A 26,571-nucleotide genomic window follows, 5' to 3' on the forward strand; every position below is an offset into this window, starting at 1 on the left:
TAGTGTAGGCTGACCAGTTCCTGCGAGCCTGCCACAAACCAGACAAGTTGCTGGCCACATGGGGAGAGTGCCTTTGTCACCCTGTGGCCAGGAACAAAGCCTGTAATGGGTGGAGGTGCTTCACACCTAACACTGCAGGAACTGTAACACCTGGCGGTGAGCCTCAAAGGCTCACCCCTTTTGTTACAGCACCCCAGGGCATCCCAGCTAGTGGAGATGCCCGCCCCTCCGGCCACTGCCCCCACTTTTGGCGGCAAGGCTAGAGGAGATAATGAGAAAAACAAGGAGGAGTCACTCACCAGTCAGGACAGCCCCTAAGGTGTCCTGAGCTGAAGTGGCCCCTGCCTTTAGAAATCCTCCATCTTAGTTTTGGAGGATTCCCCCAATAGGATTAGGGATGTGCCCCCTCCCCACAAGGAGGAGGCAGAAATAGGGTGTAGCCACCCTCCAGAACAGTAGCCATTGGCTACTGCCCTCCCAGACCTAAACACACCCCTAAAACTAGTATTTAGGGGCACTCCAGAACCCAGGAAATCAGATTCCTGCAACCTGAACTACAAAGAAGGACTGCTGACCTACAAGCCTGCAGAGATGACAGATGACAACTGCTTTGGCCCCAGCCCTCCCGGCCTGTCTCCTGAGTCTAGGACCTGCAACCAGCGACGCATCCAACAGCGACCAGCGACCTCTGAAGCCTCAGAGGGCTGCCCTGACCCCCAGGACCAAGAAACTACTGTGAGCAGCAGCTCTGCGCAACAACAGCTACATCTTTGCAACAAAGAAGCAACTTTTAAAGAACTCACTCTTCCCGCCGGAAGCGTGAGGCTTCACACTCTGCACCCGACGCCCCCGGCTCGAGATCCAGAGAACAAACACCACAGGGTGGACTCCCCGGCGACTGCGACCCCGTGAGTAGCCCAAGACGACCCCCCCTGGACCCCCAAAGCGATGCATGCAGAGAGAATCCAGAGGCTCCCCCTGACCGTGACTGCCTGTAACAAGGGACCCGATGCCTGGAACCAGCACTGCACCTGCAGCCCCCAGGACCTGAAGGAACCAAACCTCAGTGCAGGAGTGACCCCCAGGTGACCCTCTGCCTAGCCCAGGTGGTGGCTGTGCCGAGAAGCCCCCCTGTGCCTGCCTGCACCGCTAGAGTGACCCTGAGTCCCTCCATTGAATCCTATCTAAAACCCGATGCCTGCTTTGCACACTGCACCCAGCCGCCCCTGTGCCACTGAGGGTGTGTTTTGTGTGCCTACTTGTGTCCCCCCCAGTGCTCTACAAAACCCCCCTGGTCTGCCCCCAGAGTACGCGGGTACTTACCTGCTGGCAGACTGGAACCGGAGCACCCCTGTTCTCCATAGGCGCCTATGTGTTTTGGGCACCTCTTTGACCTCTGCACCTGACCGGCCCTGAGCTGCTGGTGTGGTAACTTTGGGGTTGCCTTGAACCCCCAACGGTGGGCTGTCTATGCCCAGGAACTGAGACTTGTAAGTGTTTTACGTACCTGACAAACTAACCATTACTTACCTCCCCAGGAACTGTTGATTTTTGCACTGTGTCCACCTTTAAAATAGCGCATTGCCATTAAAACAGACTGTATATGATATTGCTTTTATTCAAAGTTTCTAACTTACTTGTGTGAAGTACCTTGCATTTTATGTGTTTACTTCAAATCTTGAACCTGTGGTTCTTAAAATAAACTAAGAAAGTTATTTTTCTATATAAAAACCTATTGGCCTGGAGTAAGGCTTTGAGTGTGTGTTCCTCATTTATTGCCTGTATGTGTACAACAAATGCTTAACACTACCCTCTGATAAGCCTACTGCTCGACCACACTACCACAAAATAGAGCATCAGAATTATCTAATTTTGCCACTAACCCTTGGACTCTGTGCACACTATTTCTTACTTTGAAATAGTATATACAGAGCCAACTTCGTACACCACCTCCCTAGGTCCCGAAGGCGCTCCAGAGGGAGGGGTAGGATCAAAGATGGAATGAAAGACACATAGTAATGTCGCATTTGGTCCATAGTCGCCACGGCGGCAGGATACAGTGGAAGGGAAGGGGTCAACTCGGTTGCGGACTCCAAAGGAGGAGAACGCGGGGTGGTGATGCCAAAGGACATGACGACGTCCGGGGGAACTTACTTGGAGATGCCGAAGGACCCCCTAAGGTCGACAGAGCGATCTGAGAATGACATCTGGAGTGCTCCCAGGACCGTGAGGTTGAAGAAGGACTCCGAAGTGAGCGAGAAGAGGACTTATCCGCTCATCCCACAAGGAGCTTCATCCAATGCTCCCTCAACGACTTCGGCTTCAGGTGATGGCAGGTGTCGGAGTCGTCGGCGTCATGATGAGATCCCAGACACCGCAAACATGCAGAATGGGGATCCGTGACCCACATCTGCCGGGAACAGGATCCGCAGGGTTTAAACCCAGAAGGCATATACACTATGTTTTAAAAGGTGGCAAAATTATAGCCGAAGTAGGGCAGAAAAGGCCAAAAGGGACGGACGTACTCGCTACACCGGTTCCATGTTGCTGCGCGGAAAAGAGGAAACTGACATCAGTGCGTCGGAGGAGGGAATATATGGACTCCGCTGACGTCATGTCCGGAGACGACGTCGCTGCAGAGTCCCTCAAAGCCCTCTACCGGTGCGCAGAGGTACTGCTGAGGAAAAAGTTCTGGATCCAGTCTGATGCCTGGGGGAGAATTGTAAGATAAGGAATATGCGGCTAGTTGTCTCTATCAGATATTTGCTATTTTGCACATTTGACTTTACAATGAAATATGTGCCTTCTTTTATGGATTTTAAAAACAATCAGAACAGAGATCTTTCATTTGATTTGCTCTGAGTGGGAGCTAGGACGCACTCCTAAAAGACTCCCTTATTAATACTAATTGGATCAGTCAATTCCCCCTTAGTGCCACATCGAATCCTGGCGTAGTATGATTGTTAACAAGTCACATTGGATTCCTATCTCCCGCAAGGTCTTCCATAGCTTTTTCCTTGGGACCAGGTCAAAGGTCAAAAAAAAGGTCAGCTCCACTTATATCAACTGTTTGCCACCTAACCTGAAGAAAGAGGAAAACCTGGACAATAGAGCTGGTCTCTGGTCTGAATACTGCTTGCAAGATGGAGAGAACATGACTGTCATTTATCCATTCCAATAACCAATTAAGAATTTGTTTTGAAAAACCTTAGGGTGGTTATCCAGGACTAATTTGGCCGTAAAACTGGACAGAACATCAGGACTCCCCTTCTTGAAAAGGACAATCTCAGCCACCCTCCATGTGGACAGTAATGGTACCCCTGCTGCAATTGCATTAGTAATTCTATTAATATATGAACACAGATGTCACTGTCTAATTTGTAGAGGTCACTTGGGAGTTTATCTAATCCAGGTGATCGCCCTTGCTTCAGTGATTTGATATCTAGAAAAGTCTCTTCTAAAAAGAACTCCACTGGAGCAGAAGGCAAATTGATGTCTGGGATACATGAATAAAGCCTGCTAAAGTGGGCAAACCACTCACATAGCAGTATAGATGACTCTGGATGAATCTGGGAATTCCCTGCACCAGCACCTACTAAAAGACAGAACTTTTTCTAGTTATGGATGTCGAGGTTTTGAGAGGTCTACCATTTCTTTGGACTACCAGGCAGCTTTCACTTTTATGCCTGTACTGGGCTCTACATACCCTGACTATTTCCACTTTTGATTGCTTTTAGTAGGCTGTTTTCAACCTCTCCACAGGTTTTGGTAAACCACCCATCTGGGGTACTCTCTCTCCCAACACTGCTTATCCGAGAGAGGAAAAAATACCTGAGGCTATCAAAAAAGTTTGTTATGTTCAGCAAAGACCATTTAGTTATTCCACCAATTATCGTGCATGACTTCCATCTGCACAGCAAGACTGAGATATGAGCCCGACATGGCATCTTAAGAGAAATTCATTATTTACCATTTCACATTCCTACAGTTGATTTTGACCTTCAACTGTTGGTCGAATATTGCAGTAGGGCTTCAAAAGACTGGTGGATATATAATACTAGGGGATCATGATTGCTATCATCTTGTGCTATAACTGCCATATCCTCAATTTGCCTCCATAGCCTAATATTTAAAAGAACACAGTTGATAAAGCTTACATAAGCCACATATCTAAATGTTGGAGCAGGTGTAGCATTCGAAAGTGAAGGGCCATTGCACGCTGGTAGCCCATGGGCTAAAGTGATGTCCAACAACTGAAGAGCAGCCCTAGATACATTCTTCATTTATGGAGTTGTTAGCTCCAGAATACCCCATAGTTGGTCCTCCTTGTGGAATAAGTCCAGTACTATGGTGTTTGGCTAATATGTAGGGTTACAATCACCCACTACAATTAAGTAGTGAGAGCCTGAGAGGCCCTCCAAAATCCTGTATATCACATGAAAAGTTTGACATTCACAGCACTTACCAAGAATTCAGTTATATATGTTGATCAACACAAGTAGCATACTCTTTGTAAAGGAAAAAAATAACTTGAATATCCTGGGAACCGGTGTGGAATTTGGCTACTGTGCAGCAAAGAGAAGAGCTTACCCAGGTGATTAGCCCAGCTGATGGACACCCCACTGTGGATCCACCAGCTTAAATCCAAAAGCTCTTGAAACCACTCCTGAAAATTTGATCTATAGGCCAGGTGTCCCGAAAAAGGAATATTTGATTATTATCAATAAACTGCCCCTATACTGGATTATCAAGCTTGGGCCTGATCCCTGCAATATTCAAACTAAGAATATCTGCTGAGTTAGCTAGTGGAATAATAGGGGAAGTACTAGTGGCCATAACAAACGATGGGCATTGTACGCTAGAGGGCTGTGCTGATGAGAGTGCTACAATGTGTGTTGGAGTAGAAATGTCTGGTGCACAATTGGTGGCTACTGTAAGCTAGCTGCGCCATTAGTAGGTGGCACTAGTGATAAGGGAAAGAGATATTTATCGGTAAGAGGGGCTTGATAGAAGCTATAGTTGTTGGACTTTGACTTTGGGTAATCAGACACAGAAACAGAAGGATCAGAGGGTTCAGGGAACCTACTACCAGTATAATGTCTATCAACCTCAGTCAGTGGGGGAATAAACCTCACTGTGGTCTGGCAGGACCTGGTGATGATTTACTTTGTTTCCGTTTCTAGAAGAGTCCTACGACCTAGACTGTTTTAGCATGGGCGCAGTTTGGGAGTGTGAATGATGGTAAAAGAATCTTAGGGGCCAGATGGACATACCTGAAAATGTGCTACTGCCTATGTGGCAATTGAACAGGAGTTTGTAAACAATAAAAGGAAACCTAAAGTTAACAATCACACAGTCAGCAGAGGAATGTTTGGGCAGCGAAACGACCAGTCCTACTCTTTGAACCATCAGTATGCCAGAGGCCATTGAGTAAGGTAAATTAGTGTGTAAGTGTGACCATCTCAGCAGGAGATGTGGAGGGTGGTGAGGAAAGGGACAAATGATGCTCCACGAGTTCAGTTTCTTTGCTGAACACCCCAATACCCTTCTGCAAAAAACCCATCTAAGGACGTTCTAGAGCGGGCCTGATTGTACTAGCACGTAGTTTGCATTTCCCCACTGCAAAAAAGCATAACTGTACAGTGTCTTCTGGCCTTGCAGAGGTGAGGAGGATGGCCCAGCCTAACCTCCTTTGTGTGATGATGGGGGCAAGACGGGCCTGCCCACGGCTTTGCCAGAGCACGGCCCACACGCATCCTGCGCCACAGGCGATGGCACAGCGCTATACAGCACAGCAGCAAAGGAAGTGCAGCTGGGAGCCGTTCCTCATCCAAGGGCACAGGATTCTGGGAATGTGAGTTACCCTGGCAGCAACAGCAATGACCACAGACTCCTGTGCCTCAGGAGATGGTGAAGTGCTATATAGCGCGGCATGGGAAATGCAGCTAGGAGCTCCTCCTCCTCCTGGGGCACAGTATTCTTGGGCTACAAGTCTCCCCAGCAGCAACAACAATGATGACAGACTCTTTTTTAGGTAGTTCAGCCACTTTTCTCTTTTAAATAGTTAAAGTTTTATAGTTAAGACGTTTCTCTTCTTTCTTTACTCTAACCTCAGGGTCTCATCTAGATTCACTTTTCTACTTGTTTTACTCGTCTTTTCTGCCCTTTTACAGTCAAAATCCTAAAAAGAAAGGGAAGAACAGATATCAATGACTGATTCTGATCCAGGTTTTTGATATTATCATGGTCCCTCAAAATAAATCCTCCCTAGCTGAACTCCTGAGTTGCCTAAGGAGTCCTTATTTCTGTTTTACTCACTGCATCTTGTTAGTTTCTGGCACAGCTTCTTCCTTGACAGAACCCTCAATGTCGCCTTCTATTTTGAGTTGTGGTTTGACAGCTCATCAAAGTATCAAGGCCCACAGATGCATTTGTGTCAGAAATTGTCTGATTCTGAAAACTGTTTCAAAATTCTCAATTAATTTCATCCCTAGGTCTAAAGCCAGTGCAACTCTGTGCTCATTTTGTACGTTTTAATATATTTGGTAGAGCCACTAATGAGACTGTGCCATGGGTAGTAGTATAGATACATGCAAATATGCTTCCTAAAGTGTTGCACTCTTCTAAGGGTGGAACCATTGCAAGGGGAAGACACATAGGGGGTCATTTTGACTTTGGCGGGCGGCGGAGGCCGCCCGCCAAAGTACCGCCGTCAGAATACCGCTGCGCGGTCAAAAGACCGCCGTGGTAATTCTGAGTCTCCCGCTGGGCGGGCGACCGCCAGAAGGCCTCACGCCCGCCCAGCGGGAAACCCCCTTCCACGAGGATGCCGGCTCCGAATGGAGCCGGCGGAGTGGAAAGGGTGCGACGGGTGCAGTTGCACCCGTCGCGATTTTCAGTGTCTGCTATGCAGACACTGAAAATCTTGGTGGGGCCCTGTTAGGGGCCCCCTGCAATGCCCATGCCATTGGCATGGGCACTGCAGGGGCCCCCAGGGGCCCCATGACACCCGTTACCGCCAGCCAGGTTCTGGCGGTCAAAACCGACAGAACCAGGCTGGTGGTAAGGGGGTCGGAATCCCCATGGCGGCGCTGCCTGCAGCGCCGCCATGGAGGATTCCTCAGGCTAGGGGAAAACCGTCGGGAAACCGCTGGTTTCCCTTTTCTGACCGCGGCTTTACCGCCGCGGTCAGAATTGGCCTGGATGCACCGCCAGCCTGTTGGCGGTGCATCCGCGGTATGACCCCCATAGTCAGAATTCTAACAGAATTCTATGCCTATCATCTGGCATTGTGTGAGGATAAACCACTTCCAACTGGCTGGCCTTGCTAGCAATCCAGAAGGAAATTATGACCACTTTATAGGCATTTTGCTAATAATAGCATTTATTTTGAAGTTCTGGGAGACACCATCCTGTGCAATAACTGAACTTTACTGGCCACCAACCTATCATAGTCTTTCCCGCAACTTCATTTCAATACTTACAAACTACTACTGGTCTTTCTTTACTTTGGCATGGACTACTTCATATGATACATATTGGCTACACGACAGCACAGTAATATCGATCCTTTAATTTAGAAACTGGTACGAATCTTATCACAAAAACACAGCACTTTCATTATTTACAGATTGATTGAACAGAATTACTGATCCATCATTTCGGAAACCAGTCCAGATTCTCCTTAATAAACACACCAGTTTGAACCTTAGGTTATCCACTACCTCCGCCTGATACTTTCCTGTAATTTTCAACTATTTTTCTGTGTGGTGCAACTTGCAGTGCTAAGAAACCCTTGATAAAGTTCATTGGATGCAGCGCGGCTGGCTTCTTTCTATATGGCTGTTCCACTGTAGTAAGGATATCTTTATCTATGGCTTTTCTACTGTACCAAAAACAAGTGCTGCATTAAACCACAAGGAAACACTGATCTCCATGAACTTGTCTGCTGAAAATATTTATATACTGCTTATATTCTTTTTTTTACGTGCTCCGTTATTAATAGAAATCCAATTGGACTGCAAGCTGGTTGGCAAATCTGTCTACAAAATGTTTCTGGTAACGATCAGCGCCAAAGATTAGTTTAGAGACACAGCGGGGCACCAAACCCTCTTTCCTTATTGAATAATATACTCAAAATGGCGCCACAGAAGAAGTACTATAATATGTTCATTTTTAAAAACCTAGTCTAGTGCATAAAATAAAAACAATAACCACAAATAATGCAAAACAAATGCATCAATGCACATCATGATCAGCGAAAACAGCATGAACATTTCTCACATTGTGAATTCTTAACATCATAACGTTCTAAAGCTATTTATAGGCAATTTGCTAAATTTTTTAGCAAAAGTAGTAAATAGAAATCCCTGTGTTTCAAGTGTCTTAAGATTGATTGCACAGCACACCTGTTTTCACTAGAAATATAGGAGCTCGGGCATTCGCTATTGCAGCATGGTCTGGGAAATGACAAACACTGCTAGGCTGAAGGCCAGTTGTCTGCACTTGCCCCTGCATGGCCCACGACTGGGGCTGACTGGCACTGCAAACTGGCATGACCTCTGGCTTGATATGTAGTCAGATACTTTGGGTTTTATACCATATCATTGCTGATCTCATCTTTATATTTATAAAGCAAATCTGCACTTGCAGACACAAAAATATCAAGACTAAACAACATGGCGACGTGTCATCTGAGTTCACATATTGATTATGGTCTCCTATTAGTAAAACCAATAGAAACATGTCAGCGACTAAAGTGGGCGTCCATGGTACTATGGCAGCGTGAATAACTAAAAGCAATAAAATATGTCACCCTAGATATCAAGCGGACATTGTCAACATTTCTACGTAGGTCTTATTACTTCACACTTTCTAAAAAGAGATAAAAGACTCTGAAAGTAGACATGGGTCAAAAAGAGAAGAGGCATAATCGAGAATTGTTACAATGTTCATGACAAGAATCAATTGACTACTAAAAAGGAATCTTGGGATGCACCCATAGTAGGACAACTCTAGCACATGCAGAGAAGGAGGTGTAAAACAATCGGCACTTTCACCAGCAAATCACTTGTGACCCCTGACATTGCCTTTGTGACCCCTGGCCTCAATGGTCAGAGGCAATGTCTGTAGGAAGTTGGCTCTGTATGTACTATTTCAAAGTAAGAAATAGTGTGCACAGAGTCCAAGGGTTCCCCTTAGAGGTAAGATAGTGGTAAAAAGAGATAATTCTAATGCTCTATTTTGTGGTAGTGTGGTCGAGCAATAGGCTTATCAGAGGGTAGTGTTAAGCACTGAGGAACACACACTCAAAGACAATTCCAGGCCAATAGGTTTTTATATAGAAAAATATATTTTCTTAGTTTATTTTAAGAACAATAGGTTCAAGATTTACAAACAATACTTTAAATGAAAGGTATTTCACTCAGGTATCTTAGGAACTTTGAATCATCACAATAGCATGTACAGTTTTGGCAAAAATGGCAATAAGCTATTTTAAAATTGGACAGTGCAAAATTCAAAAGTTCCTGGGGGAGGTAAGTATTTGTTAGTTTTTCAGGTAAGTAAAGCACTTACAGGGTTCAAAGTTGAGTCCAAGATAGCCCACCGTTGGGGGTTCAGGGCAATCCCAAAGTTACCACACCAGCAGCTCAGGGCAGGTCAGGTGCAGCGGTCAAAGTGGTGCCCAAAACGCGTAGGCTTCAATGAAGATAGGGGTGCCTTGGTTCTAGTCTGCCAGCAGGTAAGTACCCGTGACTTCGGAGGGCAGACCAGGGGGGTTTTGTAGGGCACCGGGGGGGACACAAGTCAGCACAGAAAGTACACCCTCAGCGGCGCGGGGGCGGCCGGGTGCAGTGTGCAAACAGGCGTCGGGTTCGCAATAGGTTTCAATGGGAGACCCAGGGGTCTCTTCAGCGATGCAGGCAGGCAAGGGGGGGGGTGGCTCCTCGGGGTAGCCACCACCTGGGCTAGAGAGAGGGCCTCCTGGGGGTCACTCATGCACTGGAGTTCGGTTCCTTCAGGTCCAGGGGGCTGCGGGTGCAGTGTCTTTACCAGGCGTCGGGTTCCTTGAAGCAGGAAGTCACGGTCAGGGGGAGCCTCTGGACTCCCTCTGCAGGCGTCGCTGTGGGGGATCACGGGGGTCAACTCTGGCTACTCACGGGCTCGTAGTCACCGGGGAGTCCTCCCTGTAGAGTTAGATTTCCGCAGGTCGAGCCGGGGGCGTCGGGTCAGATTGGAAAGTCTCATGCTTCCGGCGGGAAACGTGTGGTCTTTAAAAGTTGCTTCTTTGTTGCAAAGTTGCAGTTTCATTGGAACAGGGCCGCTGTCCTCGAGAGTTCTTGGTCCTTTTAGATGCAGGGTAGTCCTCTGAGGCTTCAGAGGTCGCTGGACCCCGGGGGATGCGTCGCTGTTGCAGTTTTTCTTGAAGTGGGGAGACAGGCCGGTAGGGCTGGGGCCAAAGCAGTTGGTGTCTCCGTTTTCTCTGCAGTACTTCAGGTCAGCAGTCTTTCTTCGTCTTCAGGATGCAGGAATCTATCTTGCTTGGTTCTGGGGGCCCCTAAAAACTCAATTTAGGGGGGTGTTTAGGTCTGGGAGGTTAGTAGCCAATGGCTACTAGCCCTGAGAGTGGCTACACCCTCTTTGTGCCTCCTCCCTGAGGGGAGGGGGGCACATCCCTAATCCTATTGGGGGAATCCTCCATCTGCAAGATGGAGGATTTCTAAAAGTCAGAGTCACCTCAGCTCAGAACACCTTTGTTCTGACTGGCCAGTGACTCCTCCTTGTTTTTCTCATTATCTCCTCCGGCCTTGCCGCCAAAAGTGGGGCCGTGTCTAGAGGGGGCGGGCATCTCCACTAGCTGGGATGCCCTGTGGCGCTGTAACAAAGGGGTTGAGCCTTTGAGGCTCACCGCCAGGTGTTTACAGTTCCTGCAGGGGGAGGTGAGAAACACCTCCACCCAGTACATGCTTTGTTACTAGCCACAGAGTGACAAAGGCACTCTCCCCATGTGGCCATCAACATGTCTGATGTGTGGCAGGCTGGCAAAACTAGTCAGCCCACACTGGAAGTCGGGTATGTTTTCAGGGGGCATCTCTAAGATGCCCTCTGGGTGTATTTCACAATAAAATGTACAATGGCATCAGTGTGCATTTATTGTGCTGAGAAGTTTGATACCAAACTTCCCAGTTTTCAGTGTATCCATTATGGTGCTGTGGAGTTCGTGTATGACAGACTCCCAGGCCATATACTCTTATGGCTACCCTGCATTTACAATGTCTAAGGTTTTGCTTAGACAATGTAGGGGCATAGTGCTCATGCACCTATGCCCTCACCTGTGGTATAGTGCACCCTGCCTCAGGGCTGTAAGGCCGGCTAGAGGGGTGACTTATCTATGCCATAGGCAGTGTGAGGTTGGCATGGCACTCTGAGGGGAGTGCCATGTCGACTTAGTCATTTTCTCCCCACCAGCACACACAAGCTGGCAAGCAGTGTGCATGTGCTGAGTGAGGGGTCCCCAGGGTGGCATAAGACATGCTGCAGCCCTTACAGACCTTCCCTGGCATCCGGGCCCTTGGTACCAGGGATACCAGTTACAAGGGACTTATCTGAGTGCCAGGGCTGTGCCAATTGTGAAGACAAAGGTACAGTTTTAGGGAAAGAACACTGGTGCTGGGGCCTGGCTAGCAGGCCTCAGCACACTTTCAAATCATAACTTGGCATCAGCAAAGGCAAACAGTCAGGGGATAACCATGCCAAGGAGGCATTTCCTTACAATGTCAAAAACAGAAAAGAAGGCAAATGGTGCTGTGATGTGTACAATTTACTTAGTGCAGCTCTGGCTGCAAACTGAGGCATTCAATACTTGGCTCGGTAACACAAACAAGTATACAACAGTGCAATGTATAATCTGCTGATTAATATGTAAAAAATACACATTTAAAAAAAAGATGTTGTAGATTTTTATTGTTGTCAACTATTGGAATATTAAGGGTCTGATTTAGAGTTTGGTGGACGGGTTACTCTGTCCCAAACATGACGGATATCCCGTCTACTGTATTACGATTTCCACAGGCTATAATGGGATTGCAATACATCGAATGGGATATCTGTGACATTTACCCCCTCCGCCAGACCCTCAATCAGGCCCTAGGTTTTGAATAAAAACCCCACCTATGTGCTGTAGTGAGTGATAACGTTTTTCAAGTTATGTTAATCAAAATGCATTAACTATGTTAAGGAATTAAATATGTCAATAACACTGTTCAAATGAATCCACATTAAAGAAATAAAGGTGGAAAAATCAATGATGTTTTTAAGTCATTTAAAGCTTAAGGCATATTTTAGGGAAGCTATTAAATTATGATTTTGAGGTAATAATAATTTGGCTTCCTAGAGGTATTTTGTGTTTTAGTGGCACTGTATTCTTCTCTTCCAACAAACAAATAATTTTTCATGCAATAATAACTAATAATCTGTAACGTTACTAGGATATTAGTACCCTATTTTACATGTCGGTGGTATATAAAATGGATATTCATTTATGTTAGTTCCTTGTGTTATTATATATTTGTGCAATGAAGAGCCTCTTAACAGAGTTATAAGTTATTGTGCTGTCATCGAGATTAAGGTCATGTGACATCATTTCTTGGGAGGATTCAGTGTCGGATCATATAATATCACCTCCATTATTTGATCAAAGGAAAGTTATGTGATGTCCTTCCTGCTACTCCTGGTGATTTGATGTGCATGGTTTATAGATCCTTTCAGAACATTTCTGTACTATAATTTCCATTGATAAACATCGGATTATAAAAACAAACTAACAGTGGTAGGTGCATCATTCCTCTAGGAATTATTATGCTGGCTATTGGAGCAAAACATTTTCACCTTGTCTGATTTAGAAATTTACATAAGCCATATTTTAGCAGTTTATCTTGAGCTGTGCTACTTTCAAACCAGGCTTTGGCCTGATGATAGTAACCAAACAGCTGTGCAGCCCTCAAGTGACACATGCATTGTGAGTAACATACCACGCTGTAACATCCACCCATATGCAAGCATTAGTGCCATATTGAGTGCTGCAGAAAAAAACTAGCCTCAATATTAAACCAATTAATATATTTCCATCCTGGCCAAGTTCCAACGACTGCACAAGGCAGAGTTCTTGCGCGCAGCTCACCAACAGTAAGTTGGTTGGTGAGAACTGGCATCCCATAGCACTATTTTTAGGCACTAACAGGACACCTGGCTAGATTGTTTCACCACAAACGCTCACGAGCAGTTGCAAATGTTTGCAATGAGAAATCTGCCACGCAAGTAGAAAATTTACATGAGTGGCAGCAAAATCAACTTGGACAGCAGTTTCTTCTAAGGCACCGAGTGGTGTGGTTCACATTGATTTTTCAGCATGGAGCAAGCTCCTGGCGCTAAAGATCAGCATAACAAATCAATTTCCACCCATTCATAGAATCTCACAGAGTTCAATTCAGCGGAATTCCGCAGAGTGAAACTCCACAAGTTCTGCCCACCCTTATTGATATGCAGAGGATAGCCTTGATAATCTAGCTTCTATTGTTGAGCTGTCTGGATGTTCTTGACAAGTGTCCCCAATACTGTAGATGTGTCTTTTGTGAGTGCTTGGCTCTAGGTGATGCTGAGTTTAGTGTGGTATAGATTTTTCGTATATCTATGCATATATGTATAGGCAACAAGTGTGAATGTGGTTTGGAAAGCCATACAAGAGGGAAATTGCTATAATATTTGTGAGAGAGGAGACACATTTAAGTGAGTAGTGGCACGACCGGCGTCGGGACGGATCCGCGATTGGATCCGTAGGGGCCCCTCCGGAGCAGGGGCTGAAGCAGATGGCTTTGAAACCGAGGGGACCCCAACCGACTCACCTCTGCCTGAAGGCTTCGAAGGTGGGTCTGACCACCCAAAAATTAGGCGCATGGCCTCGTAAAAAAGATTTTGGTCTAAACATTTGCTATGCATAAATAACACACACACTTGCAGTGTGGTTCAATGGGATGTGCGTGGCGCAAGGCAGCCTTAAGCACACCAGTGCAGCAACTGACAGCAGCTACTCCATATCTTAATAGTCTGAGTAGATATGGCAGTGTCCTGCTGTCTCCCTTTAATGCAAAACAGTGCAATATTTTTGTTTGTTGTATTATGTCATAATATTATGTAATGTGGGTTTTATGAAAATAAAAGGCTGGCAAGACAGCTAAAGCTGTTTCTATGGCAGACCTAAAAACTATACTGCAGATGTCAATGTTGCTCTGTGATCTGACAAAGTAACAATTATCTGCATTCTGCTTCTTTATCAGGACCACTGGAATTTTGCTCCAGAGGAGAACATTATTCCTAAAAGATGTGGCGAGAATAGGAAAATTATGTGGTATAGTGTGGCTCATTTTATGATAGTATTACATCATTTTGACATTTTACACATGGTAAAAATACTGTCTGAGCAAAGGTTTCACATCATTAGTATTAGTTTAACTGGTGACTAGTAATTGTGTCCTACATATAATTATAATAATTGTTTAAAACTGTTGTTAGGAATACACATGATTCAAAGATTATATTTGCTGACCTTTTTTGATCTTTCTTTACCATGCTTACCCTAGGTTTGTCTTTCAAAACTATCAATGGGTCCAAGCCATGGTATTTGCCATTGTGGAGATAAACAGAAACCCTGACCTCTTACCCAACATCACACTGGGGTTCCAGATATATGACTCATGCAACAATCCACTTTTTGCACTCCAGGGCACCCTGTGGATGCTGACAGGAAAAGGAAAGCACATTCTGAACTACCGCTGTCTAAGAGCTGGTCTTCTTGCTGGAATTGTTGGAGATGCGGGTTCTTTTTGTTCCATTCCCATGGCACGGGTACTGGGACTGTACAGACAGCCACAGGTAGGAATTGGGAAAAGATCCTGTGCTAGGAACATCTAAGGGCCTCATTACAAGTTTGGCGGTCCCCCTCTGCCATCTGGGTGGTGGCAGTCCAACTGCTGCAACACTGGCGGTCCGACTGGCATATTATGAGTTTGGCTATTGGACTGACAAAAGTCCTCCAGCGGTCCGCCAGCCCCGCCATACTGACTGTCAGTCAGTATGGCAGGGACCACAGAAGTCCTTCACTGTGGCCGTCAATGTTATAGATCCTGGCATTAGGACTGCCATGGCTATTACAACCTGATGGCCCTCCAAGTTTTCAAGGAAAATTCCACCACCATGGAAAACCTGATGGTCCGGCAGGTAAGGGGCCTAAAATGGGGGGCCTCAGGGAGCACAGCCAAATTGGGAGTTAGGGGCGAAGGGGGGGGGGCTATGTGAGCCCCCCACAAAAATTAGGGCTTGGGGGCACACTGCGTTCTGTGCACAGAATGGTGCATGGGAACAGGCTGCCCATCGTGCTGACAAGTAGGAGAGCGTAGCAAGCAGTAGCTCCATTGTACTGTCCCATGCCTCCGCCCGCCGTCACTCCAGCCCCATGTGGAACTCATGATAAGGCAGTCCTAGGATTGTCTGCCAGGTGCCATTTGAAGGACCGCCAAACTCGTAATGAGGTCCTAAATTGTTTTAGAATTGTACACGCAAACCATCTCTCTGTTGAAATTGTCTGTCTCTCTGTTGAATACGTTGTCGATTAAGGAGCTCATGAAATCTGGAACTGCGACTGCCACGACCTTGTATTTAATCTAATTGAGTTTATCGGAAATGTCTATATCTATCTACATGTACATATATCTGTATCAATCAATAAAAAAAAGTTAAACATTTGTTATAGTTAGAAAAACTTTATTCAGTCTTTCTATACAAATCAAAATTTAAACTGCACAGATATTACGTATTCTAAAGCTATGGTTATAACTTAAATTTACAATTTACGCATCACCTTTATAATACTACACCTTTACTTTTTGAGATACAAATAAAACTTAAATTCAAAAATTTTGAATTCTAAAGTTAAACATTGAATTTACGATTCATGCAAGATCTTCAAATTATTATAACTGACGCATCTCAATACACAGTATATAGAACTCATTAGCGACACTACATTAACTATAACTTACACCTACTCCATGCACTACTTATACTCTTTTATATTATATCACTTATACCGTTTGAAATATTAGAATTTACAAAAACACTTATTACATCACACATCACATGTGTGAGAAAACAATGCACTGTAGAGCGGCAAGTTATAGTTAATATAGTGTGGCTATCGTGTTCAATACCCTGTGTATGGAGGAGTGCTAGTTAAAATAATTTGAAAGTGTTGCATAAATTATAAATTAAAGTATACATATAGCTTTCAATTTCTAATTTTTGTATAGTTTAAGTTTTGTTTGTATCTAAGAATATATAAAGGTATGGTAATCTAAAAGTGGTGCATAAATGAAGTACGCAGTGGCAGGGCGCAGACTAGAAATTGCATAGAAATTAGTGGCGTAGAGTGGACTGTCATAGAATGGAGCGCAAACAGTGCAGCAGCATTGAGTGGAAAAGTGTAGAGTGGAATATTATTGAATGTAGTGGTGTACAATGGAGTGGACTGGAGTGGCATACAGTAGAATAGCATAGAGTGGAGTGGTGTAGAGTGGCACACAGTTGATTACCGTACACTGGAGTGGTGTAGAGAATAGGGGCATACATTCGGGTGGTGTTGACTGGAGTGGTGTGGAACTGAGTGGTGTACAATGTAATAGCATACAGTGGAGTGGTATATAGTGGAGTGGTGTAAAGTGGACTGGCACAGAGTGCAGTGGGGTACAGTAGAATAGCATACAGTGGAGTGGTGTGGACTGCAGTGGAATAGTTTGGACTGACAGAGTGGAATAGTGTAGTGGCACTGAGTGGAGTTGCGTATAGTGGCATAATGTGGAGGGGCATGGAGTGGAGTGTCATAGAACTGAGTGGAGTAGAGTGTAACAGCGCACAGTAGAGTGGAGTATCATAGAGTAGAGTGGTATAAAGTGGAGTGGCATATATTGGATTAGTGTAGAGGGCAGTGGTGTATACTGGAGCGACATAGAGGACATAGAGTGCAATGATATAGACTGGAATAGCATAGAGTGGAGTGGCATAGAGTGGAGTGAAACAGAGCAGAAAGTAGCTTTTTTGTATTTAAAGACTAAATAGAGTTATAGTAATATAACAGTAGTGCATAAATTATAAAGTTAAGGTATAACTAGAACTTTACAATAAGTTTCCTTTGTATATAAATAATTAATAACGTTTTCCTAACTGTAACAACAGTTTAACCTATTTTATTGAATTTTATTTATTTTTGTATTATTTATTAAAAATATGTTTCAAATAATAGAGTCTTGTGTCTTTGAGCAGAGTGTTGTTAGGTAGTGTTGTACAGTAGAGTGAAGGAGAGTGTCATACAGTGCAATGTTGTAGACTGCAGTGTTGTAGAGTGGAGTAGAATGGAGTGTGGTACAGTGTAGTGGCATACAGCGGAACAGCATACAGTGGAGTGGTGTAGAGTGGAGTGACAAAGGGCTTGATTGCGAGTTTGATGGTCCGACCGCCAGACCGCCATGGTGGCGGTCGTATGAATCTCAGAAGCCTGACGGTCCTTGGCCTGTCGTTTTACAAGTTCCCCACAGGGCTGGAGTGGCAGGAGGGTGGAGGCAGAGGGCTGTGCACTGGGGTCATTGCCGGCCATGCACTCCTGCCTGTCAGCCCGGTCGGCAACTTGGTCCCATGCGCTATGCCGTGCACAGGACACAGAGTGCCCCCGAAGCCCAAATGTTTGAGGGGAGGCCCTTGGGGACCCACCTTCCTCTACATGCCCCTGTTTTGGGACCCTTACCTGCTGGACTTGCAGGCTTTCTATGGCTGTGGAGAGACCACTGAAAACCTGGAGGACTGGCAGGCGGTAATACCCATAGCACTCCCGATCTCTAACATTGACCGCCGCGGTCAGGACCACCACGGTTCCTGCCATACTGAACTATGGCAGAACTGGCGGTCTGTTGGCGATCCGACCACCAATCTTGTAATACAGCAGTGCGAACGCCAGGCTGACGACGGTCAGAGTGCCACCATGGTGGTCTTGGGTCCGCCAAACTTGTCATTAGGCCCAGAGAGTGGATTGTGGTACAGTAGAGTGGGGTATAGTGGCATAGCATACAGTGAAGTGGGGTAGAATGAAAAAGCGTACAGTACACTGGTGTGGAGTGGCACAGAGTGGAGTGATGCATGTTGTATGACAGAGTGGAATATGCACAGCGTAGAGGTGTGCAGAGTAATGTTATACAGTGGATTGGCTTACAGTGGAATATCAGACAGTGGAGTGCCATACAGTGCAGTGGTGTAGGATGAAGTGACATAAAAAGGTGTAGCATAGGGTGGAGTAGAGTAGAGATGCATACAGTGAAAAAGAATAGAGTGGAGTAGCGTAGAGTGAAGTGGCATACAGTTGAGTGGCATAGACTGGAATAGTGTACAGTGGAGTGGCAGGGTACAGTTACATAAAGTGGAATAGCATTGAGTGTAGTGAGTAGAGTGGCACACAGTAAGAGGGTGTAGAGTGGACGTGTGAAGACTAGAGGTGCATAGAGTGCAGTGGTAGAGATTTGAATAGTGTAGAGTGTTGTATAGTGGAGTGGGGTCCAGCTGAGTGGTGTACAGTGGAGTGACATTCAGTGGAACAGCATACAGTTGAGGGGCATGCATTGGAGTGCGTAAAATGGAGTGACGTATAATGGAGTGGTATAAAGTATAATAGCACACACTGGAGTGACGTACAGTGGAGGGGCATATAACGGAGTAGCATACAGTGGATTGGTGTAGAGTGGAATAGCAAACAGTGGAATGGTGTAAATTAGAGTGTTGTAGTTTAGAGTGGCATAGAGTCATGGATTTCATGGAAATTCATTTTGCCGTATGGCCGCTAGGTGTGAGTACAAAGTCTATGGGAAATGCATTAGTGTCAAAATGTGTTTTGGGACCCCCTTTTGACTTTGCACCCCCTTGACGAATCACGGCAAACCTTTGCATTGTTCACCAATGTTGTAAAAGGAATAAGTCTGCAAAGTTACTAGAGAGCAAAAATCAGAGGAATTCCTATCTCTGGGAATCCTAGCTACTATCACTCTGTAAACTAAATCTATATGTATATCTATAACTATACCTGCATTTTACTTCAACAAAGGCACTCTAAACTATGGACATTGCTAGAGTTTTTATGATGACCTCAGCAAACACCGTGTCCTTGATGCTCCATTTTATGTTTTACTTGCAGACCTTATAAATGAAGAGAAAGGAAATAAGTAAGCTCTAATGTGTTTTGCTAATATTTTCTTCTATGGATTCCCTGCATTGTATGATATCTATCCTTAGGAATAGAAGGCATATAGTGCATTCCTCTTCATGTGCCACTATTAGATATATTGCAGTCACCAGAAAAGGGTTAAGTAATTGCCCTTCACTTACTGAATGGGTATCTGGGTAGTGCTCCAAGTGAATCAATTTTTGCAGGAGATTCACAAATGATGGTACCTTTCCTATCTTGCATTCACAGAAGTTGGTAACCCCAGGCCTAAGCGATTTCTATGATTTGCACTTCAAAACAATACACAAAAATACGTATACACCAAACGAAGGCTCAAATATTAAACTATTTGGTTTAATTCACAATCAAATATAGAAACAGTTTTAGCATTATCAATTTTCCATCTTTATTTGTATATTCTTTATAACATAATGTATTAATTGTAATATTATTTAAATTGGTGACACAATCTCCAACCTCGAGTAGGCCTTGTGGACCCCCAGGGGTCCGCAGACCACAGGTTAGGAACCACTGTTCTACAGCAGTAGCCATCATTTCTAGGAGCAAAAAAACTAATTTTGTTCCTTTCTAAAGGAAATGCTTTAGGTTTTACAGTTTTGATTCCATGTAGATGACTTGGGGTGTGACACTGTTTTGTCATTTACATAGAAAGGTGACCATCTGTGGGGTGAGAGGGCAGGGGCATACACTTGGACAACCAAGGGCAGGGCGAGGGAGCAGAGGAAGCAAGCTGACCACACAGGGCTGGCAAGAGGAGCAATGGAAAAACAAAGGATTATAGAGGGCAGGGGAGAGATAGACAAAGGCAGCAAGCCAACCATTAAGGACAAACAAGAGAAGTTGTGGTAGCACAACAAATGATGGAGTGCTTAGGGAGGGGCAGTGGAAGCACAAATGCCCATGGAGTGCAGGAGGAATGGCAAAGAGGTGCAGACTCAAACAATGGAGGGCGGAGGGATGCACCAGGGGCAGCAAGCCGACCACACAGTAGGGCAGGCAGCAGTGGTAGTGGCAGTACCACAGACTACAAAGGGCAGGTAGGGAGGCAGTAGCACCACGGTAGTCCATGGAGGGCAAAAAGACATTAGTTGCTAAGCCTGGGATGCAGATGTTTGATTTGTGATATCATAAGTAGGGTATGCTGGGGAAATAAGTTATAGTTAGCTCAGTAAACAATAACTGGAAAATGTCAGTGTTTTTTTTTGCTTTTAAAACAAGACGTTATGACTGATATTTTCACCCTACTCTCTCTCTAATGTACACTGAAAAAAACAAAGGCTACGGGGTGTTATACTTAGGTTCAAGTATTACCCACACAAAACAGTAGAAATTCAGCAGTTATAGTTATACTTCTAGTTACACTTATGTTGCGAAGCTGTAACTTGTAGTCTAAAGTTACTTTCAAACATGAGTTATAGTTTCTTCCTACTATAACATGCCTGTAACCTTTGTTTTTTTCTGAGAATGTGATTTTTTTAAAATGTAAAGTAATATATAATTACCAAACATTAATACAACCACCACCACTTGTGACCAAGCTCTTAGGCCAGGCCCTGCAGCCAAACTCCGCATGCACACAACTCTACACCTTCAGCAGTGTATCCCGATCCCTTATGTGTTTTCACACATAATTTTTTCTCACCCAGGCCAAGAAACAAACAAAATGGTGGCAACAGTTTCCTTTCAGGTTGTGGCCAGTCAATCAGGGCCTTGCTTTTCCCCTGGATTCCCCCAGATCCCCCGTGGATGGATGCATGGTGGATTGGCATCCCAGGATATCTATATTTTTTTCCCTTTAATAACTTCGAAACTGCTCAGCATATTTACAACAAATCATAAAAGCAGTATCTGCGGAATAAGATCTAGCTTTCTGCAACTTTTTTGTAATTCTGTTCAGAGGTTCAGGCTGAAGTGATGTCTAAAGATTACAAAATCCACACAGGCATAGAATTGTTAAAAAGTGTTTTGGGACAATGATCTCTGCATCTTAAAACAAATTGATCTGTGAGGGGACCCTCCAAATTTGCATGTTGCTGGCAATTTTCACAAGCTTGTATTATAATTGTCAACCGTCTCTTCAGTACCCTGTACTCTTAACCCAAAGTGATAGCTTTCCATTAATGGTACTTATTCTGGGAAGATAATGGCCAATCAGCTTCAATAAAAGTTTCAAATTCATTTAACCATTTTTGTTCTTCCACACTCAAGTCCGGTATATTTTCAAGAACTTGACCCTCGCCTCCTAATCAATGCATAGTTAAAGAATGTTTTCTTTTTGCACTTAAATTTGTGCCACACACACACTGCCATAATGGCCAATGTTTTCCAATGTGTTCCATTTAATTGCCGATTCTCCTGCGCTGCTTAATCAAAACGGTTTTGACTGTACATTTTGCATTTTCAAACTTACAAAATTAAAGGTGAAAAACAACTACTAAATTGCAGTTCTAACTACAAATGTATATATACTAGAAATTGTCACACTGTGGAATCATCTCCACTGTATATCATTTACACTCTGAGTGTAGATACCAAATAATGTGAGGTGTGCCTATCACCATGGCCAACAGAGACACAAAGCAGTCCTTTGGATTAATAAGGTGAGTTTATCACCATTATATGCATTTGCTCACTGTTGTTTTCAACCAGTCTGCAACACACTATAGATGTGTTCAGGATAAATACTGTAACTATAAGGTGTACCAATCACGAACAATGATGAGCACTTTATTAGTATGTGTGTAATCACCAAAGAATTGAAATCTAAGTGCCTCCTTAGGTGAAAGCAGATACGAGGTGTGCGAATCACTGTAAATAATAATAATCAACATTCCTAAACTGTGCACTTCGATTTCAAAATATCAGTCTTCTAAAATGACCACAATGCACCATAACACTGACAATGAGTCTATTTTCAATGTCCCTCAAGCAAACCGGCCAACTACTGAACACATGCGAGGCTCCATGTTTTCAGCATGATTTCAGGACTACTTATTTTTTTTCCTACGCAGCGCGATCTCGCTTGGCAGTAGTCAAGTGCTTTGCATGACATCGACCCTGTTACATGGATAATTGCACTTTTGCCAATACGTTTGACTGCAAGCGAACTTCTGTTTCCTTTTGTGTCTCTCCTTCACGCTCACTGTGGCCGTTAGCTCGCTTATGTAAAACTGTATTACTTTTCATTTTCATTTTATGTGGCAATAAAAGTCAGGTTAGGACTTTACAATGCTAATAGCTCTAAGTTGAGCAAATCCGAGACCCATTGCATTGCAAATGCTTTTTTCTATAGACAATGGAGCTTTTAATATTCCACCATCAGCAATGTACCGCAAATGAATTCCAGCCTACATTACTCACAACACATGACCAAAAGTCACAACCAATAGCCTCACCAGCACAGCAAATGTTCCCAGAATCTTCAACCCCGCTGCAGAATCTGTGTTCGTATGGTGTCTCCATCGTGGTAAGTAATGATAGTCCCTCGCTGATGTAGATTCTAAGTCGAAGACTACTGTAAATATCTCTGTTTGTTCTTGAGGTGCCCAATTTGTCTCCTGCTCATTGCCAATGTATTGAATTCAATACTCTCCACAACGTACTCCGTGAAAGAGGAGTAAACCCCAATTAAAGCACCTCTCCCACCGAGGAGCTGGCAACGACTAACTCATTACTTGAAACACATTCTAAGCTCACAATCAGGCTTCTGTGTCTGTATTAGACCTCTTACATAATTACTTCCATTGTCGGCCCACACCTTAATAACCTGAAGGTTCACTTCCCGGGGTCTGTTACTAGAACATCGAGTTTTTAATACTGTGCTATCATAATATTGTAACCAAAATATCGACAAGCAAACTGCTGACAAGGTAAAAATAGACATAAGTAAATAAAGGTTTACTATAAATAACTCCAAATATATGGATTCTAACAATATGTGTGTCTGTGTGTGTGTATTTGTTAGCAGCTTGCATAGCTATAAGTGTATTTCACCCATAATAGAATAGCATTGCCTGCCCTTATAGCTCAAATCACTTGGCAATCTGGTGGTCCTGATGAATTCGTATCACCAGATGTAAATCCTTACAATGGTTAACACCCGGGATCGTATTCTCATTCCAACTGTGAACCTGTCTAACCCTCACCCTGTCAGTCCATCCAAGCCAATGCACCATAATGTTTGTCCTGATGACGGAAACACGCCTCCCCTCTTAATTGCTCCCTGTACTGAGCTTTTCATGTCAAGAATACTGTATATGTATGTTTGTCTTCCCCGTCCTTCCATAATCCTTACTTAGGTGCATATATTTCAGATTGAAATTAATCGACGACCTGCTGGTCTCTCTCTCTGAAATGAAGCCTCTCCCAGTACAACTGAGAAGTGACACAGTGTAGCAAGTTTCCATCATTTCTTGACAGTGTTTTCAAGCAACAATGTTGCTAAAAATAGAACTGCCAACTACTTAGCATATTGATAAAATATTTCAAAGCGACTTAAAAGTGTCTACGTTTCTGTTTTTACAGATCAGCTATTTTTCAACCAGTCCAGTACTAAGCGACCGGAACCAGTTCCCTTCCTTCTTCAGGACCATCCCCAGCGATGACTTCCAGTCCCGCGGGCTGGCCCAGTTGGTAATTCACTTTGGTTGGACCTGGGTTGGTATTCTTGCAGAAGACAATGACTACGGCCATTATGGAGCTGAAATATTACAGAAAGAACTTCACGAATCTGGAGCCTGTGTGGCCTTCTCCGAACACATCATCCTCAGCCGGGCGGACAGGAACGCGCCCCATATTGTCCAGATAGTACACAGATCTGCAGCTAACGTCGTGGTTGTATTTGCCCTTGATTCCCATTTAGTGCCTCTGTTTGATGAAATGGTGAGACAGAATATGACAGGAAAAACTTTAATTGCAAGTGAAGCCTGGTCAACATCAGCTCTTTTATCTATAGACAAGTATTTGAAACTCCTCTCTGGCACGATCGGACTTGCGATTTACAGTGGAGAGATGCCAGGTTTCAAAGAATATATAAACAATGCCCGTCCTTCAAATTTTCCTGACGATAACTACATTAAAACTTTCTGGGCAACAGCCTTTGATTGTAGGTGGCAAGATTCAGAAGCGCTGCCGGGTTCATGGGATAACAAAACAAAGTTATGCACAGGGGCAGAGAGGATTGATAGTGTTAATGGCGTCTACAATGACGTCACCCGTCCAAGATTCACGTACAATGTATACAGGGCAGTTTATGCTATTTCAGTAGCTTTACATGATCTCAACATATGTCAGACACCGAGAGGACCATTCCATCATGGAACCTGCGCCAATGTCCTAGACTTCCAACCTTGGCAAGTAAGAAAACGAGTATTTTACCAGAAATAGTTTGAATATCCAATTCAAGCCACAATATCAACAAGAGACAAAAATGACTGGCTACTTATTGGGTTTAGGGAATCAGAATGCATATTGATGGCTGTACAATAGAGATTCATCAAATGAGTGTAAACTATAGCGTACATGATTTCCCACATTGCCTACTTTCACAGGCAATTTAGCGGTCAAACCTGGACTTTTAGTATGTGGCACGATACACTGTGCTTTGTGAACACTCGATTTGCTCAGACACATCATCTTGTGATCTCCAAATTCTATAGTTGCATAATATTAGGATAATGGACAGGCTACTGTGGGAGCCGTACACTCTTATTCATAAGGCACAGGAATACTAGTAATTCAGAGATGTGGGACACTGCATTATTTAAAATTGCATTCCGAGGATTACCATAAGAAATGGGGAATTACCACTTCATGAGTGGGAGTCACACATCTGAATATTGTGATAGTTCCGTTTCCGTCCTTTCCCACATATAGGTTCACCGTTTTTTAACTGGTGATATGTTGAAAATTGGTGGAATAAGAATTACTCTATGTCAGTGCTTCTATTTGGGTATAATAGATTGAAGACTTGTATACTATATTGCACAGCTGTTACTGTCTGGACCAGCAGAGTTGAGCACCACAGGAGCGTCTAGACTGGTAAAACTCTGCCCATAGTTGTTAAAATAAGGGCCGGTGGGACTGTTGCGCAGCTGTGGTGGTTCACTCGTGATTCTTTACTTCAGCAAGAACAGATTCCTGCTGCTGCAAAGACCTGTGGAAACTGCACTGCGCTTTGTTAATAAACAGCACAAAGTGCTTTAAACATGGCAAGCGCACAAGGACTGTGAAGGAAACTGAGAATGAGGACTCCTAATTTTTCATACCCTTTAATTCAATGCATGAACAAAATGTACATCTAATCAAGGGTTTAAGGATCCTCAAGCCCAGCTCTATTCTCATCACTTCCACAGGGCTGGAATAAGTTGTGCATTAACAGCACTTATCATAGCAGCAGTCATGCTATTGGGTCCAGGACCCATTCAATATGTGAAAACCATACTGGGGTCCCACAGTTCAACACAAACAAAACCTCACTCAGTATGCAATTTTAAGTTGCTTAAAACACATATCAACATACTTCCTGCCCGGCGACTCACTGTCATTTCATTGAAGCTCTTGGTAGATAATTATCACTATTACTCAAGTGGGCAGTTAGAGGAACGTATTAATTCTGATGCAAGTTTATATCCTCCTAATATTAATATGAATCGTAAACAGGATAATACATTCCTGCCAGGGCAGGAAGTGAATGCAAGGATTCGGCCTCTGAAGACTGTCTTCATTGTGTCCAATGGGATATATTTTAAGACTCGTAACTAGAGTGTAGTTATGTTCGCACAATGTCTCAATGTAATGTTAAACACTGGCAGGGAAACTATTTGAGGATAATCACCCTACCACCTAGTTGTGGATATTAGAGGAAAGTCTCAACAGGTATCTCAAACACACCTGACGCTTTTCATTGGCAACAACCTGTATTCTTGCCACACTCCACAAGATTAAAAATAACAGGTTTCTCTTTAACCCTATATTTGCGCCCACTACTTCTGCATAGCTTTAGATTTGAATGTAGTTTGGCCCCGGAAAAAAAGACTACAAGATCAACTTAAGTTCTTCAATAATGACATACCAGGGACATTGGTTGATTTGCTATAACATTTGTTAGGCATGATTCAGTACAAGTGATTTCTGACTACACTAATAATGAAGTGCCTACACTAGTGCTGGAACATGCTCCTTTCACGTTTCAGTTTAGAAAATGTTTTGTTTCTTTTAGTTCTTGTATTTATTTATCT

General features: G+C 44.0%; 1 protein-coding gene across 1 annotated transcript in view; it reads left to right on the forward strand.

Moving 5' to 3' along the window:
- Positions 1-14,670: 14,670 nt before the first annotated feature.
- Positions 14,671-26,571, forward strand: part of LOC138267229 (extracellular calcium-sensing receptor-like) — a 35,386-nt gene continuing 23,485 nt past the window's right edge. The window contains exons 1-2 of the mRNA XM_069216085.1: positions 14,671-14,928; positions 23,858-24,688. Coding sequence (XP_069072186.1) covers positions 14,671-14,928; positions 23,858-24,688 — 1,089 coding nt within the window. The remainder of the gene's footprint in view (positions 14,929-23,857; positions 24,689-26,571) is intronic.

Source organism: Pleurodeles waltl, chromosome 12 (genome assembly GCF_031143425.1).
Source record: "Pleurodeles waltl isolate 20211129_DDA chromosome 12, aPleWal1.hap1.20221129, whole genome shotgun sequence".
NCBI classification, from domain to species: Eukaryota; Metazoa; Chordata; class Amphibia; order Caudata; family Salamandridae; genus Pleurodeles; species Pleurodeles waltl.